At 40.7% G+C, this 17,906-nt stretch overlaps 1 protein-coding gene across 1 annotated transcript in view; it reads left to right on the forward strand.

Moving 5' to 3' along the window:
• The window catches only part of RBM33 (RNA binding motif protein 33), a 106,670-nt gene that overhangs the window by 58,950 nt on the left and 29,814 nt on the right, over nucleotides 1-17,906 (forward strand). Inside the window, exons 11-15 of the mRNA XM_086614997.1 lie at nucleotides 2,641-2,800; nucleotides 3,668-3,999; nucleotides 4,574-4,822; nucleotides 5,674-5,961; nucleotides 13,520-14,167. Of these exons, the coding sequence (XP_086471123.1) occupies nucleotides 2,641-2,800; nucleotides 3,668-3,999; nucleotides 4,574-4,822; nucleotides 5,674-5,961; nucleotides 13,520-14,167 (1,677 nt within the window). The remainder of the gene's footprint in view (nucleotides 1-2,640; nucleotides 2,801-3,667; nucleotides 4,000-4,573; nucleotides 4,823-5,673; nucleotides 5,962-13,519; nucleotides 14,168-17,906) is intronic.

Consider the following 17,906-nt stretch of genomic DNA (forward strand, 5'->3'; position numbering starts at 1 on the left):
GAAGCCTGCTCATTTTGAAGTCTTAAGTCTGTATTTTGTAGCCCAGCACTAAAACTGAAGTTTGGGAGTAATGGGACAGACAAGAATTTGTTACCTCGACCAGGGCAGAATTTGGAAGAAGCAGGTGGAGGAGACTATGGTCACTGCAGTGCCATTTGGTGCTTGGAAACAAGCCCAGCCAGATCATTACTGCTGCCAGTTTGTCAGTTCAGGTGGTAAATATGTGATACTTAGGCTTTATTAGCCCAGGTTTATGTAAATTTCTGTGTAATTTGTTTTTAACTGACTATTTTAGAAATAACTAAGATACATGTAGGCATATATTGTGTCTAGAGAAAAATACAGGGAGAATTTCAAAGCATCCAAGTCAAGCTTTCAGAAAATAGGAAAAAGGTTGTTTTTCAAGACTCCTTTTACTGCTTTCTCTCCCCAGATGCAGTATGTTCATGTGACTATGCGCGGTAAATGAGATGCGAGATAAAAACGATCCTGTATGAGAACTGACCCCATGAACTGGGTTCTCCCTGGCCCCTGTTGCAATGACCTCACACGTTGTGCAGTAATAAACTAATAACTAAACAGCTAAATACCAGTGGGTTTGGTGGGCGCGTCCCTCGAGGCGCTGCGTGGCTTGCGGAAGCATTCTGTGTTCCCCAGGGTGACCAACGGCCGTAAGAGCAATGCTTGGAGAAATACCCTTCTATCACCAGGCTTCCAAGATGAGGGGATGCATTTAACCTTAATTTTGAAAGCACCTCTGGCAGCTCCTACGTGCAGCGATGGTAGAGGTGTGTTTTGGGAGCAAAGGGTCAGGATCCTTAAGGTTTGTGCTCAGTCGCTCCTTTGGCAGGCAGCCAGCGCTGTCCTGCTCAACGCCAGGGAAGGGCGATGCCGTTGAACAGCCTCTTTCAGCTGAACCTGAACAGATTTTGATGGGACAAGTAAATGTCGTTTTCTCCATCTGAAATAGCTCCCTGTTCCTCCAGCTGCTGCTGCTTGCAGATGGCCTGGGAAATTCAAAGGCGTTACTCCCTTCTGAGGTGGCAAGGATGTTTTGCGTTGGTAGCTGTTTGCTTGCAGAAGTGTAGCAGCTCCTCCTGCAAACAGTATGTATGTTATGAGGACTGTCATGCTTGAGTGTAGTATAATGTTTTTCCACTAAATGAAATACCCACAGGAGACTGACTGACTAGGAGCACTGGCGACGGGATATAGACCCTTTAATCTCTAGGAATGATAAAGCGTTTACGGTTGATGGCTGTATAATGGCATAAAATAAGTAGTCACAGTCTTGCTTCCAAATGAGAGGTCTTAGTTTGTCATATATCCCCATTTAGGTGTTTTCAAGAAGGCCACAAATTTAATAATCACTGTGATCTTCAGTACCTCTCATCTACTTGTTTGGGCCTTGCCAATCCCCAGTCGTATTGTGGTGGTAGAAGGGTGTGAAGTGGCTTTGTCTTGTGCTACTTTGATAGCAAGTAGACTTCAGTTTCCAGGGAAAATACCTCATTTTGCTGTGTGAGAAATTATTTTGCGAAAATGCTAATATTTTTTCAATATAGATAGGATGGGGTGAGACTGTACCTGCTGTCGGTAAGGGCAGCTCAATAGATAAATGAAATGCCACACAGCTTAAAGGTTTGGTGCTGTGCTGATGACTATATCTCAGTCTAGGAGAGAGTGTTTGATCTGAAATCTGTTTTGAAAAACTTATTTTCAGCAATGGCAAGTTTTAAGCTTTAAGGTGAGCATCAGATATAGACAGCACAGATGCCACCACTAGTTTCAGAAACTGTGTGAAGAGCAAAACAAGGATATTCTTAGATTTTCATTATTTATTTGATTTGCTCATAATAAAGAAAAGTGTGTGAATATAATGATTTATGTGAGGCATAACTTTTTCCATTTATCAGAAGTTGCCAATGTATTTTGTCAATTTTTAATATAAAAGAAAAATGATAGTAGTGTGAATTACTCAGTTAAGTGTGGCTTCTGCAAAATTCTGCTTTTGGATTAGCATCTTTCTGCAATATGTAAAGGCTCACTTAACATTTAAAAAAAACTTAATGGAGGAAAGATAATTTCGCACTCTTTCTTATAATGCTAAAGATGTGAAGTTGTGAATAGACAGAAGTGTTACTCTCTTGTTACTTCTTTCGAAAGATGGTTTATTTAATTTTCTGGATGCCATAAATTGTCCTTTGCTCTCCACCCCCTGCCTCTTTTAAGTAAAGCTGCTTCACTTCTGTAGCTTATGTTGTACTAAATTGATGACGAAGAATAGCATGGTTTAAGAAGATAAATGTCAGGAATGTCTTCTAAAGTAGACATTCAGATTTTTTTGGATTAATGGGAAAGAAGGTCAATAATTGCCTGGATTTCAATAAGCTCTAGAAGAAATGGCATTCCTGTGGTGCTGGTGATTATTAAAACATTGTGAATTCATTTCAGGATACTGTACTTGGGTTTAATATCTCTTCTTTTGTGAAAGAATGACTTGGTAAGAGCTGCCAATTTGTACAGACGATAGGAGATAATTCATAAAGCAATTGTATTTTTAAGAGAAGAAAAGTTATAGCAGGGAATAGATAGATTCCTGGATGGTAGTCTTAATCTCAGTTGTGTCTTATTAACTAGGGCCCTCCAGACTTTCAACAGCATACGCCTGGACCAGTTCCTACCAACTTCTCCCAAGCCCCAAGGCTGCCAATCCAGGACCAGTGGAGAGGGCCACCACCACCGCCACCACCACTCCCTCCTCCACCTCCTCAGGAAAGAGATCCTTTCTTCCTAGCAGGTAAGTGTTTTCATTTCTATTAACATACAAAATCCACTTTTTGTAGAGTGGCTATGCAGTGTAAGTGTGCATCATATAATAACAGAAGAGCCAGATCCCGTTTGATGTGGCGAGACTAGTATACGCCAAAAATTCCCGTAATCTGGTATTTTTTTCCTTCCCTGGTGTAATCTTGTGCCTCCATCTGTAACTACCATCAACCTGTGTATTTATACAAATACAAAATAAAATTAGTATCTTAGTGATTGTTGCAATAAAGATGTAATTTGTTACATTTTAGGTAACTAGCACTCTCCATTCACTTTGGTTTCAACTAGTAACCCTTTAAGCCATCTGGACTACGTATGTACTGTAAGAAATCTGTGAAGGTTAGCTGAAATGATCCAGCATAGCAAACAAAATGTGTATGTGTAATATATAGATATAGGTATATACCATATATAAATAATTGCATATATGTATAATGTATGATAATAGACATTTTACACACACACACACACAAAAGTATGTGAAAATTTACATGAAATGTCTGGTCAGTGAACGACATCAGTTTTTATGAGTTCTTGTGTGGTTTAAACTCTAGTCTCTGGAATCCTTCAGTGATTTTTATTAGAGTAGAATTTTTACAAGGTGTTCCTAATGCCAGCGAATTACCAGTTGTGCTGGTCTTTCAAGCATCAATTCCTTTTATGCAGAGATGGCAGAAGCAAAAGAAACGGAACCGTGAGGGTAGCTCTTAAAATTCGAACATATACAGTTTTGCTTTCTACAAATTTCAGGTTACTTTTCAAAATAGAGCTTTGTGTTTCGAAAGTGTGTTTGTGTCCCGAGGAGGTTGTCATTTAATTGTTTCCCTGATTCCCACAGATCCAAGGTTTCCAAGCCATCACTTGTTTGAGCAGCGGAGCCCCCCACCACCCCCACCTCCCCCGCTTCTTAATAGCGCCCATCCTGTCCCCCCCCAAAATCCGATGCCGTTCAGCCAGCCCGGGCCAGCGTTCACGCAGCAGGGACAGCAGCCGGTGTTTCCCAGAGAGCGGCCGGTGCGGCCCAACATGCAGCCGCAAGGTCCCGTGGGGATTCTCCACTTCAACCAGCCGGGAACAGCGAATCCTCGGCCCTTCATCCCGCCGAGGCAGCAGTTCCTGCAGGCTCCGGGACAGCCCTTCCTGGCCGCGCACACGCAGCCCAGCATGCAGGTACCGGTCCGGCCTACGGGGGATGCGGGAAGGGCCCCGGCCCCGGCGGGAGCGGCGGGGCGGGAGCGCCCTCTGCCGCTCGGCTGCGGGGCCCGGCGCGGAGCCGGGGGCCTGCCGCACGCCGTGAGGAAGCTGAGTTGCTGCTGGAAGTGTGTAAATGTTTTGGGGATGTGCAAGGCCCTGCATGTTCCGTGGGCTGTTGTGCGGCATCTTTTCATGGTGTCTGTGTTTTGAACATGGGGAAAAACTGAAGTCTCGGTATGTTGCGGCAGCAGAAACAAAAGAGAGGAAAAAAAAACCTGCACCAAACCCCAATTTAGAAGTCATTAGAAAAGGAGGCAGAGGGCAGGAACCCTTGCATTTGTCTTTTTCCACTTCAGCTGTTGGCTTAGAGTTTTAAGTGTACAACTACCTTGCGCAGGTTTTGTTAGTCCGTTTTTCACTTTGTACGTTTTTGGTTTAGCCTGGTCCATAGCTGCTTACAGATGTTTTGAGGACTTGGGAGGCTGGAGCTACTTTTCAGGAGTTTATTACCTTGAAACTAAAACCAAATAATCTTTCTCTTCATGTGAAGGGTCCCTTGCATCCTCCATTACAGCCTCAGCCACAGCCTCAGCCTCAGCAGCATCATCACCAGCAGCCTCAGCAGCATCATCACCAGCAGCAGCAGCAGCAGCACCATCATCATCTCCAAGGGCCGCCACAGCCGTTGATGCCCATGAACCAGCCACAGTTCAGGCCTCACATGCAGGCCGCGCAGCAGCAGCCGAATAACAACAGGATGCAGTGTCAGCCACGACAGGGTCCAATGAAGCCAAGACATGTAAGTTATCACATACATCAGTGTTGCCTTGCGTAGTTCTGCATGGGTAACAGGCGTGTAAGCGCAACATTTCAAAACTCACCAGCGTGGTTTTTCAGTCCCGTTTATTCTGTCCTGCTCTGTCACCTTCTTTCGCCATTTCTTTCTCTTTTTCTGCCTTGATCGTGTATAAACTACATCGTGTTATAAGCTACAACATGTAGCTTCCGTGCACGTTCAAATTGCATGCGTGTATCTTTCCCTTTTTCTTTTCTTCCCCAGTCTTCGGTGTTTTTCTTGATCTGAGTCCAATAAGAGATGATGCAGTTGCCTAAGAACTGGCAATGAAGGGTTTTTGGACAATGGGTTTGCTTAGTAAGATTTTAAAACTGCTGGTAGCCTTTGATTGTGTGGGAGCCGTTTCTCTGATGCTGTCTTTCAATTTGAATGCCTTTCTGTACCACTGCTAATAAGCTTTCTGGTTCAGATGGTGCCACTCATGTCTTGAGGGTTTGCTCCAGTGCAGCATATTCTGTTCTGTTGCTCTGTAGGTTGGGGTAGCACAACAGTCTGAAGCAGTGCTGTAGTTCAGAATAATTGCTTTGATTAGGAAAATAAATTGCACAATGAAGCCAGTTTCTGAGAAAGGTGTTAAACAAGTGAGATTCAGTTGTGCCTTTATTTAAAGAAAAATAAAACCATTGTTAAAATGTTCTCATTTCTATGGTTTTTCTTTTCATATTGAAAATATTGTGCTTCTTTGAAAAGCTTTTTTTCCCCAAACTTCAGTAAAGCATGAAAATGTGAAACAGAAAACACTTCAGTCTGATTTGTAGTGAAAGTCTGCAGTTTTTTAATTTTCTGCTTTTCAGAGTACGCCGTCACAAAACATTGTCAAGCGTCCAAATCAGCAGCTACAGTCAACTGCTCCAAGAAATAGTAACTTGCGTGAGTTGCCAATAGCACCATCACATGCTATGGAAATGAGCAACAACAGGCGAACCTCTACTCCAGCTGCTCAGGTCAAGCCCATTACCAGCACGATGTCTGCCACCAAGCCTGTAGCTGGTGTTGGAAACTCGCAGGGAAGGCCTGAGATGAAAGCTAAAGTAATCACACCAGTGGGCCAAACAAAATCAGAAGGAAAAGCTGAACCAGAGGTAAGGTTTTTTTTTTAAAACGAACAAGCAAACAAACATCGAACAACAAGAAACAAAAAACTCCCATCTTTTAAAAACTTGTACAGTCTGACTTGTGAACTGTAAGCACACTTAATGTATTGTTCACCCAGTATTTTTAATGCCACTAGAGGCCTCCCTTCTGAGTTGCACTTGCCTTTTAATGTGATAGCAAAACCAGTCTCCATGGATTTAAAAAAAAAAGTCTGGAAGGTTGGCAAGGCTATGGTGAGCCTGTTTTGCAGGAGGAGGAGTCATTTCTTCCTTGAAAAGACAGGGGTTGTGGGGGTTGTGTAAAGGTCATCAATGATACAAGCCTCTGAAATACCCATTGTGCCCATTTTTATCGTGCATGTTTTTGTCTTCCAGTGTTATGATCGGGGTTTTTTTGCAGGTAATCACTTCTTTCTAAGTCAGCAGGCCTCTTCTCTTCCATTTCCTATGATGCTGTATGACTCAAAAAAAAAAAAAAAAAAAAGGCTTATTAAGAGAGCCGTCTTCCTCACTCTGTTTTCCTTTAGGCTGCCCAGTCTCCTCTAAGGTCTTGAGCACTCATGCAGGAGGTTGCAGCTGCATCTTCTGTGGAGCTCCTTGCTCTTGAAGAAGAAAATCTCTCTTTTATGAAATCTTTTCAGCTGAGGGAAAATAGGAGTTGCTTTCAAGTTTTTCGTTTTGGAGAACATGATGCTGTTTGCTCTGCTAGTGCCTGCATAACCAAAAAAATGAGATGCCAGTGGTTTGGGCCCCACTGGATCATGGAGTGTGAATAAATGACTGTTTCCCTGCATAGATCCTCCTGGAAGCTAGAGAAGACTCTCCGTGAGCGCTGTTAGAGAGAGAGGGTAGGATTGAACTGATGGTGCTGTCAATCCTGAACACCAGGAGGAATCAGAGGAACATGAAGGCTAAATGCACCCTCTATAATTTCTGAGCGCCAGGTTATTCTGAGCAGAACTGTAAATCTTTATAGTTTAGTTGAGCATGAATCTTGTCTCAAGGACCAGGTTTTCTTCAACAACTGTTCAAAGCTTTAATTGTGATAATACTGTCTTCTGTTTAAGCTGCTCATGATTAGCTTTTAATCTTGTTCTTGAATTAGGGATGGTTATAACTAATTTTCACAAATGAGGCACAAAAGAAACCCATAGCTAGCAGTGCTTGACTTCCTGTGCACTTACTTTTCAATGATACTATATTAAAAAAGATTCCTTATTTCAGCTTCTAATTTTGATCTGTTTTTTTTTTTTTTTAAAAAAATTACTTAAGTAATCCCCTTCCTCTAAATTCAGTCTCTTGAAATAATCTAAATCACAGAAAATGCGGTGCCTTTTAGAGAAGCCTCTGTCTTTCAGGACATTAGTAAAGTAAGTTTTGAAGCAAATCAGCTACAGGCCTCTTAAAGTTCTTTCATAGTTTAGTCATATGAAAATTAAGACATTAATTCTGAAATATCTCTGGCAGTGTTTATAAAAACAAGTTAATATTTTTCACTCCTCTTGATCAAATTAATTTTTAAAAAAACGACCCAAGCGAAGCAGTCATCTTGTTCTCTCCATTTTAAGTTTTAAACACATCCTAACAAACCTGTAGTTATAAGACTTAAGAATTTTAGTCATGTGAATTCTCAGTTTTACAAATAAAGCTTTCTATTTGTATGTCAAAGCTATCTTTGAAAACAGTTTGATACCTGTTTCCTGTCAGTTTTTGCAAAACAGGATAAAAAAAATTGCCTTGGAAAAAATGTCTTGTAGTGTTTCCTGTTATTAACCATATTATTAACTGTAAAAGTAAAGCCTTTGTCAGTGTGTACTGACATTAGCAGGTCCTAGAAAAGTGTGTGAATGTGGGCGTGCAGGAAACCCTTCTCCTTTCAAAGCGGACTTGAAGTAGAGCCTTGTGCTGCCAACAAGGGTGTAGCAGCAGTCATCTGTTTTCAGCCGTCTGCTGCAGTAGTCTTGTTCACTGATGCCACTTATTGTCGCTTCTTCAAACGGCAATGTTCATTTCTAAGAATTTAATCCTGTTCTTCACTGTTATTGTAATGTAGATTATGACGTTTCTCTCCTTAGGCAGATTGTAATGTTTTCTGGTCTTTCGTGAGCTTTTCTTGTAATTAGCTAACTTCGTCCCATTTTGCTTTCTGTGAAGATGAGAAAGAGTTAAGTTCTATCATCTTTTCTAGCTGTGTTGCTCATAGCTGAATTGGGCAGGTTATTTTGCAAGTGTCTTCAACTGGAAAATTATTAAGACTTTTCTGTGCATCTTTCTTCCTGAAGAGTCAGTGGCCGTATTTATGAATGCCCTATCATCCAGGAAGCACCAAAAAAATAGCAGTATTGGCTATTAGAGGTTTTGTTCACCTTCAAAATAGATATTTGAAAGGTTCGCAACCTGAGCGACTAGAAGATTAAAAACTATATTTCTGCTTTAGTGATGGTGTGCTTGTGTTCTCGTTCCTGTGAGTCTGCAAAATAATGACTTTAAATGCCTTTGTCTCTTTAGAAGAGCTGTTACTCTCCAAAATTTAAACTTAAAAATCCTCAATCTGAAAAATCATTTTTAAATGAAATTGGAAAGTATGGGTGATAACTGTGGACCTAATTCTGCTCGTGTTGAGGTCAGTTTAGGATAAGAGGCATTAAAGCAATAGTAAGCATTTTTTTAGTTTCAAGGAGGGGAGCGTAGAAAGGTGGTGTGAATCTCTTTAGAATAAACGGTATTAGAGCTTAGAACAGGAGAGAAATTAGCAGAGTGCTGCGTAATCACAAGTGTACTGATATTGCCACTTACATTGCAGTGTCGTGGTTTAGCTCTAAGCCCCACACAGCCTCTGGCTTGCTTCCCCCTGTGGAACAGGGGAGAGAATTGGGAAAAATAAAAGCAAAAAAACTTCTGGGTTGAGACAAAGTTTAATAGGTAAAGTAAGAGCCAGGTGTACAAGCAAAGCAACACAAGGAATTCCTTCACTGCTGCCCATTGGCAGGCAGATGTCCAGGAAAGCAGGGCTCTGTCATGTGTAACAGTGACTTGAGAAAACAAACACCATCACTCCAAATGTCCCCCCTCTTCATTCTTCTTCCCCCAGCTTTATGTGCCGAGCATGATGTCATATGGTGCGGAATATCCCTTTGGTCAGTTGGGGTCAGATGTCCCAGCTGTGTCCCCTCCAGCCTACTGGCTGGTGGGGTGGGGTGAGAGGCAGAAGAGGCCTTGGCTCTGTGTGAGCACTGCCCAGCAGTAATCATCCCAGTGTTATCACTGCTGTTTTCAGCACAAATCCAAAACACAGCCTCATGCCAGCTACTGTGGAGAAAATTAACTCTATCCCAGCCAAAATCAGCACATGCAGTTAATGTCCTTGATGTACTGAAAATAAAACCTTCACATTCCATTCACCCAAATCCAATAAATTTTGAAGTTAGGTTGTTGGATTTTATGTTGCTGTCTAATGCTCACAATGTGGAAAAGAGTTACTGCATTAAGTTATTAGAGCAAATTTATCTAAATCTTTTCATCTTTTTGAAATCAACTACCTGAAAAATTGTGCATGTCTAAATTTGAGTTCTCTCCAGTATGAATATATTTTCCAGAATTTGATAGCAATGCCTCCTGACTTGTGCTTAGATTTTTCATGTCGGTCTTTTTCTAGTTGGGAGATCACAAGAGGGCAGTGTGCATCTCAAAGTAACTTGTAACCTTGTTCTTAATTATCTTCCTCTTTGTCCAAGATGCAGAGCACCTGTGTTTTGTGCGGTGACTCACACCTTCCTAGGGTTCAGGAGCTGATGTCATCAGTAATGTGAAATGTGTGATGTGTATGTAGGCGTCTTTAAGATACTTTGTGGTTTTGAACACAAGCAGCCAAATGATGTAGGCTTGTCATGAATTTTTGGACTAAGGACTCTAACCTCTTTTGTTTATAATGGTACAACTGGAAGAAAAATAGAGATAAACCTGCTGAATATATTTGTGTCTATACCACAGATCAAACCATTTTGATTACTCTGTCCTTGCACCAGTTCTACTGAGAGACACAAGTGAGTCTGGTTGCGTGATTCCTTTTTTGTCCCTTGATAGCAAGCCAGGACACTTGTACTGTCTGGCTCTTACGACTTTGCATTTAATTCTATTAACTAGTAGTAAAGCCTGCAGACCTCTGAAAAGGTGTGGGGTTTTGTTTTTGTTTTTTAAATCACTATATGAGAAGCAAGGTACTGATATTAGGATTTAAATTACAGTAGAAAACGTAATCCTTTGTTTTCGAGCATGTCTGTGCTGCCTTTTCCTTAATTAAGAGTGCCATTCTAAGTTTTCCTGGGGAATGATGTGGGATAGCTGCTTCTCTTACTGATGCTTTTCAATTAGACTCGGAAAAGCAGCCTCTAACATTTTCTTTTGGCACGTTTCATCAAAGGCTCTTTGGACCTTAAGGCAAAAGTAAATCTATAGCTAAGGCTTGGTCTTCCTTCGAATGGCAATGCAATACCTTGTGTTCAAGAACTGTTCAAAGACAGATGAGAATCTCCACTTCAAAAAACAAACAAACCAAACCACTCAAAAAACCCTGAACAACAGCAAAGCAAAAACAAACCACCACAAAATGCAACAAAAAAACCCCTCCACAGAACAAAGGGAACTGCTTTGCATATCTGGCCTTGTACTCTGTAGCCTTCTGTAAAAAGAGGATATATGTACAATATACCATTTCTTCGTGTTGGAGAGTTTCCTATAGAAAAAGGTGAAGTGTTCAAGAGTTTATCTAGGAAAAAGGCTACTTCGAGTTCTTTTGCTTCTTCACCTATAGATAATGTTGCTTTTGGCAGGAGACTTCCAAACACAAGCTGTAAACTTTGACATGTTTGGAAGATGTCTACTTTCTCGCAGTTGCCTTTTTTATTTTTTGGCAGTAATTGACTTCATAGGATCTCTACTGATTTCCTGATTATTGAGTTGTGTTCCTGAAAGGAAAATGTCAGATTATATTTGAGATCAAGTTGCCTGAAAATTCTACTAAGCATTCATTTAACTTCGTATGTGTTGGTAATAAAGTTTTGTCAGTTATCTTCTGTGTTTAATGCTAGAGTAGTTGAAATCAGTGTACCTGTCCGTGCTGCACAGACGTGTTGGTCAGAGTCCCTCAGGATGTTCATTCTTTGTCTGCTGGCAAGACTCATTGAAGAGTGCCACAAAGAACACATCTCTATGCTGCTATATGTAGCCTTTGAGTTAAGTGTTTTGTACTTACTAGATCGTGACCTACATCTTCCAAGGCCTTTGGAACTGGTCAGATGATAATATGACCAGACAGGTCCCTGGTAATGAAGGAGAACTGATAAAAGTTCTGGTCTCATGCAGATTCTTGCTGGTATTGCCACCCTCAGTTGAACATAAAGAAAAAATTACAACGTTACCTCCAAAGGTAAATTTAGTACTGGCTCACTGGCATTCCTCAAACCCATTTAGATAAAACGTAGAATATTCTGATCTAAAGCAAAGCAAGTGAATCATAGAATAAACTGTTTCATTAAGCTAAGGGGAAGAGGTTTTCTGGTTGGAAATATCTCAGTAACTGAGATATTTTACCGTCTTTGAAGGTGACTGAAAATTTTATTCATTATGTCAAGATCTGCATAACAGCACATCCGCCTCCTGTCTGGAGCTTATCTGTATTTTGTCATCCCATGCAAACTGCACGTAAGGGTCTTGTCCTTTTACTGTATTTCCTAAGGGCCTTATTCTTTTTTTTTACTACAATGCAGCATCTGTAGTTTTCAATGTAAGATAAAAATTTGAGTTTCCTCCCGTTCCCCGTTTTAGTTTATACATTCCTGTTAGGCTATCAACAACGACCTGTAATCTAGTTGTTATAGTGAGCGGTCATTAATTACCACTGTTGTAGTCTGAAAAGTATAGATGAAGATAAGAAGCTTTTGTATGATCCATTCTCCTAAAACTTGGAGTGTTTGACTTCATCTCAGAACTATAGCCCATATTTAAATTAAAAATAGAAATAACTTTTTAAAAATCCGACTTTGTTCAAGTCTTGTTTTAGCCATTGTTTAGGCTGGACTTCTAGTGTGAGACATGCACCTATTTCTTAGTCACTGTGGGAATAATACCCATCGATAGACACTCAGGGAAGGAAGCGTTCAGGATTTGTGCCTCTGGATTCTACAACTACAAATACAACTCTACTGTGCTTCTATATCTGTGAACCAATTTTGTGTTTGGATCCCATTCTGGGATGTACTAGGAATAAAAGCAATTGAATCAAAAACCAAAAAACAACAGGAAAAAAACACACACACACACAAAAAAACAACGAAACCCATTAATCTGTTGTTGCACTTTTATGTTGTATATGTGCAAAAGATGGCATTTGTGTTGACAAGAGTTTGTACCCAGTTACTGCAGGGTGCTGGCTTCAGGAATTCACGGTTTGTGAGACACCTCTTAGCATTCTTTGTGCTGTAATTTACCAACATGCAAGGTGGTGTTACTTTGAGAGCCTGTTTTTGTTAGGGGTGATTAATAGATCTTGAGTAGAATGTTGTGCTCATTACCTTTGTAAGCAGTCTCTACAAGTCTCTAAATTAATATTTGAAATGGTTGAAAAGAAAAAAAAAATAATAAAAAAAGTATACTTGCAATTTTGAAAAATGTGTGTGATCGTATCACAAGAGCAATTTGATTTCTTTTCCAGAATGTTGAGAGTCTGCATTTCCTTGACCCTTATCCATTTTTATACAGCTTTTCATAAGAATCCGTTGTGCCAAAGTTGAAGAATCTTTAGAAAGGTTATTTGATGGTGTGTAATACTTTCAGAAGAACCCAGGGCTGGAATATTAAAGGCATTCTCTGTATACCATTAATATTCCAACACTGCATTTGGCAACATTTTGATTCTGAAGAGAGTGCACGAGTTCAAGGTCAGAGAGATTGACTTGTGCTGTTCATTATAACCAATTATTGTGTGACAAATGAGTTTGAGATCAGGCTGAAAATTCTGTGAGAAAAATCAATAGTTCTAATCAGGGCCTTTCAGGTCATTTACCACCCTACCTTTTGTTACTTTGTCAGAAAAGAGCAAGATAAAACCTGTGTGACAGTGGGTTGCCTCCGTATTGTTACTTTCTATTTGAAACATATTTTGATATCTTGAATTATATTAATAGTTTAATTGGTTTTAGAAACTTCTAAATGAGTTCCAATTTGTAAAACTTAATTTATTTATTTATTTTTAGTATTCTGACAAGATTTCTCAACTGGTATTATAGCTTGCTTCCCCCCCCCCCCAGTCTGGGAAGTAGTATATCTAAGCCCTGAACCAGATTTGAGCTGTTTGTCTGTAATGAATAGCAAATAAACCTTACCAGCAGATGCACTCCACTAGTAGCCTTAGTTTGGCATCAGAGATAAATTAAAAAGCTCTTCAGAGAGTTATAGCTTTACGACATCTGAAACAACAATTTAATGCTGTTTTGACCAAGCTGGGCATTTGTTGAGAATTTTATAAATTCATTTGTATTTTCCTTTGTAGTATCCAGACGAAGATGAAGAAACTAGATTGTATCGTTTGAAGATAGAAGAGCAGAAGCGTCTAAGAGAAGAAATTCTGAAACAAAAGGAGCTGAGACGGCAGCAGCAGGCTGGTGCTAGGAAGAGAGAGTTGCTTGAAAGACTCGCGCAGCAGCAGCAGCAGCAGCAGCAACCTTCTACGCAGCAGTCCTACATGCAGCAGGAGGACGACTCCTCCGAGTTCCCCGCCAATGGCAGCCCTTACATACCCCACTCTGGCTTTCAGACCAGGCAAAATGTGAAAAACAGACTCCTTGTTAAAAAGCAAGATATGGTAGTTCCAAATATCCAACCCAAACCCACAGACTTCCCACAGGTCGGGGCGGGTATGCAGTATCAAGGACAGCAGATGAAGCCAGTGAAGCAGCTGAGGCAGACGAGGACGGTACCTCCGAGCCCGCCTCAGGCGCCGCAGAAAGTGTTACAGACAAAACCTGCTGCAGCATCGCTGCCCCCGACACAGACTGCTCGAGTGGCTTCGGTGCAAGCAAGGCCCCAGGATCTGAAACCTGGCGTGAAAAGGACTGTCATGCAGCGGACAAACAGTGGTAGTGGTGGAGAAGGGCCCCATGTCGGCAGCAAAGTCAGGGTGATTAAGTTGTCAGGAGGGGTAAGTTTCCAAGGCTCATCTTGTGTGTGTGTGTTGTCATGGTTTGTTTTTGTGTGTTTCATTCTGTGTAATCTCAAAATAAAAAATGGGCCTGAGCTGACGAGGGAAGCGGCAGGTGTAGCAGACCTAATAGTGCATATTTTATATTTTCAGCACTGTAAGTTATTAGCAGTTACTCAGAAATTAATGTTTCCTGTAACGCTTTACTGCCAAGCAGTTATCACTGAAATCACGTAAAATAATACTCCTTTCTCTCAAGTTGTAACTTGAGTCTGAAAGACTCCTCAACTGACCTACTTTTGCTTAAGGTTGATAGGTCTGATACTTGGTCAGAGAAAAGGGTTTGGATGGCAGTTTTTAAGGTTTCCTTAAACAGCTGGGCTCTGCTTACTTGGCAGTTGAAGCCACCGAATTTAGCTGTGTGCAAATGCTGGTGTTAGTGTGGTTTCTGTACTCAAGGGAAGATTGTTCTTATTTTCTTGGGAAGCTTGTTGCGAAACTAATTTAAGCAGTATATTGGAGGGGGATGTTTTCTGTTAAGAGGCTGGGTTTAAAACATTACCGTTTCACTTCTGCATCTAAATGAGATTTCCTTATCTTTCGATGAGGGGTCTATTATCTGCAGAGTGTCCCTTGAGCACCGGTGTCCTGGAGGACTCACAATGCTGGTCTTGATGGCAGTGTACATATTTAAGATCTAGGGTTTTGGTTAGAAAGTATCTCGACCAAATTTCTCTGTCGTTAAAAAAAGACAAGTTAATCTGCTAGGACTCTGAAGAAACTGAGATGAGGGGACATAGCGAGATTGTGTTGTCGGGGTGAAATCTGTCCTCGGGTTTATGCTGAGGAGGAAAGAAGGCTGTGATGTGTGGTTTAATGCTGTGGTGCATTGGAGGTGGCTTTTTGGAAGAATACTTCTTAAATTATTTGGAGCATTAATTAGGGAAACTTGCAGAACTGCTACAAGTCTGTAATGAAGCGAAGAGTGTGCTAACAGGGACTGAACAAGACCTCAGAGGCTAGGCTTTACTCTGTAGAAAGGGTGAGTCAAAATGCCAGAGTCTTAGCTAATTTTTAGAAATGTTTTTCTACAACTCATAAAACGTAAATACACTTAAAATTGTGAACTGCATAATTACCATGTGGGTTTTCAAAATATTAACATACAAAGGGCCTTATTGACTACCTAGAGCTGATAACAACCTGACTGGGAGGATGTCTAATACGTCAGACATGATAACTTAAGTACAGAAAAATAAAGTACAAGAAGTTGAAAAAAATGGGTTCTGTTTGGCTAAAAATATTTATATATAAATATGTCTGCAGGAATCCCAGTGGTCTGTAAGAGGTGTGACAGGTTTGTTGTGTGTGAATAATTGAATAAAGCAATCATACACAACTTCTTTTATTATATGGTGAAACAAAACGATGCCAGTCACCACTGTATACAACTCTCCGTAACAAATGGTTATCAGTGCCCACAGGTAGCATTCACAATGAAATAGTTTTTATCATAATACTCTATTTCAGAAAACCATAAATTGTTTCAGATAAGTCTCATGGTAAGCAAGAGCAATTAGCTTCATTAAGTGCGTGTGTAACCCATCTTGCATTGTATACAGAAGCAGATTTGCTCTGTCCTTCTTAAGTTTCAGATACCAAGGTTTTAACAAGGTAAGCAGGTTCTTTACATGTAGCCTTTGTTACCTTTTTCATATTGCTGTGGACATTTTAAGTTTTCCTTCCAGCTGTGGAAGAATAAAAGCAAGCATTGCAATTAGCTGTTTAACACTGATCAAGATAGTTGATTAATTTTTAATCAGTTAGTGACAAGCTGAATCTATGACACCATTTCTTTGACCACTTAAGGAAATAGAAAAAATTGAGCAGCAGAGGGGCCAATCTTGTTCATTTCGATAGGATTTTAAAGAACTAAAAGCTGCATGGCCTTTGAATACTATAAAGATCACAGATCACATTTAGTTTCCATTTCTAGTGTTAAGTCCTGCCACATGCTCTATTTATTTTCACAACTTTTGCCTCAACCCTAAATATAATGTTAAAGCTAAATTTCATTTTTCCTATGCATTCTCCTTAACATGTAATCGTGCTGCTTCCAATTCCCTGCCTTTGGCCAAAGGTGCGGCTGGTATCTCTTATCTATATGCGCTGACTTAATCCTGCAGTTACGCAGCCCTGCCGTTTCTTTCAGTCTAATCACTTGTACCCTTTTTCCTTTCCAGAGCTCTTTTGTGCAAAGGTGTTTTGAATACCCATGTGTGATTGAGATGGCTTGTGATTAGACACAGTGCACGTTCCTTGATTCTTGTTGGTAAAGGCTTGGAAAGTGCCTTCTCTTTCAGCCTGCCGGTGCTGGTGCAGCAGGATACTAGAGCTGTCAGTTAAAGAAGCTGATTGAGGCCAAGCCCATACTAACTCTATCTAGGGCAAATTGACCCCAAACAGGAGCTGGTAGCAAGGACTTTCCTAGATTTAGTAGGACCATCTGTAGAATGGGATTAAATGGTGTTGCGTTGCTGTTAAGAGTTAAGGAGAGGTATTTGGTGTGTTTGTGAGACTTACGGTGTACAAATACTGTCAGAAGAGAATGGTTTCTTCTCTTGAGGGCACTATCTTTCCCAGTCTAAGCTTCTAACTATGTTTATTTTCATTGCTGGGCACTGCAGTACTACTGAGGATCTCTGACCTCCAGGTAGAAGTATCCCTTGTTACTTAAGGTAAAATGGCTTTTCATCTGTTTCCACAATATTCTCTCCTGAGAGGCTTTTTTGCTTTTTAAGTGTTTTTATAGAATTGTAAGAATTACTAATTAAATTTCAATAAATATTTTAATTTGTCCACTTTATCTGATGCATAAGATGCCTTGGTTTATGGCTTCTTGTACTTAAAGGGAAGTAGAAGGTAATTCAGTGTTTCCTGAAATGTCAGACTAAGTCTGCGTTTCAAGGTGATGTATGTTAGGTACAATCATTAGATTTTGTCTGGTGCTTCCCCCCCAGTACTGATATACCCATCCTTTTCCAATACTCCTGTAATTTGTACAGGAATGGCAGTACAGTGGATAGTTTTCAATTTTAATTACTCCTTTAAATGTTGTGTTCCTGGACAATGAGACAGTGTTTAGCAGATTAATTTTGAGAGTTGGATTTATTTTTTTTTTTCATGGAGAGCCAAAGGTCTTTTGATGGATCTGGTCTGCTCTAAGGTTTGTGTGACATGTCTTCAGAGCTATCCTTTCCAGATATTCTTCCTGGAGAAGAGAAGGCTCTGGGGAGACCTTCTAGCAGCCTTCCAGTAACTAAAGAGGGCCTACGAGAAAGCTGGAGAGGGACGTTTTACAAGGGCTTGAAGTGACAGGACAAGGGGCAATGGCTTTAAACTGACAGAGGGGAGATTTAGATTAGGTCTAAGAAAGAAATTCTTCTCTCTGAGGGCGGTGAGGCACTGGAACAGGTCGCCCAGAGAAGTTGTGGATGCCTCATCCCTGGAAGTGTTCAAGGCCAGGCTGGATGAGGCTTTGAGCAACGTGATCTAGGGGAAGGTGTCCCTGCCCATGACAGGGAGGTTGGAACTAGATAATCTTTAAGGTCCCTTCTAACCCAAACCATTCTGTGATACAGGAGTTCACTGTATTTGCTGAGTGTCCATGTTAGTATATTTTACTAAGAAAATGTCTGAGATTTGCCTGGCTTGGTGAGGAGCCTGAAGTCAATCCTAA

This window comes from Tauraco erythrolophus, chromosome 7 (assembly GCF_009769465.1).
Source record: "Tauraco erythrolophus isolate bTauEry1 chromosome 7, bTauEry1.pri, whole genome shotgun sequence".
NCBI lineage: Eukaryota > Metazoa > Chordata > Aves > Musophagiformes > Musophagidae > Tauraco > Tauraco erythrolophus.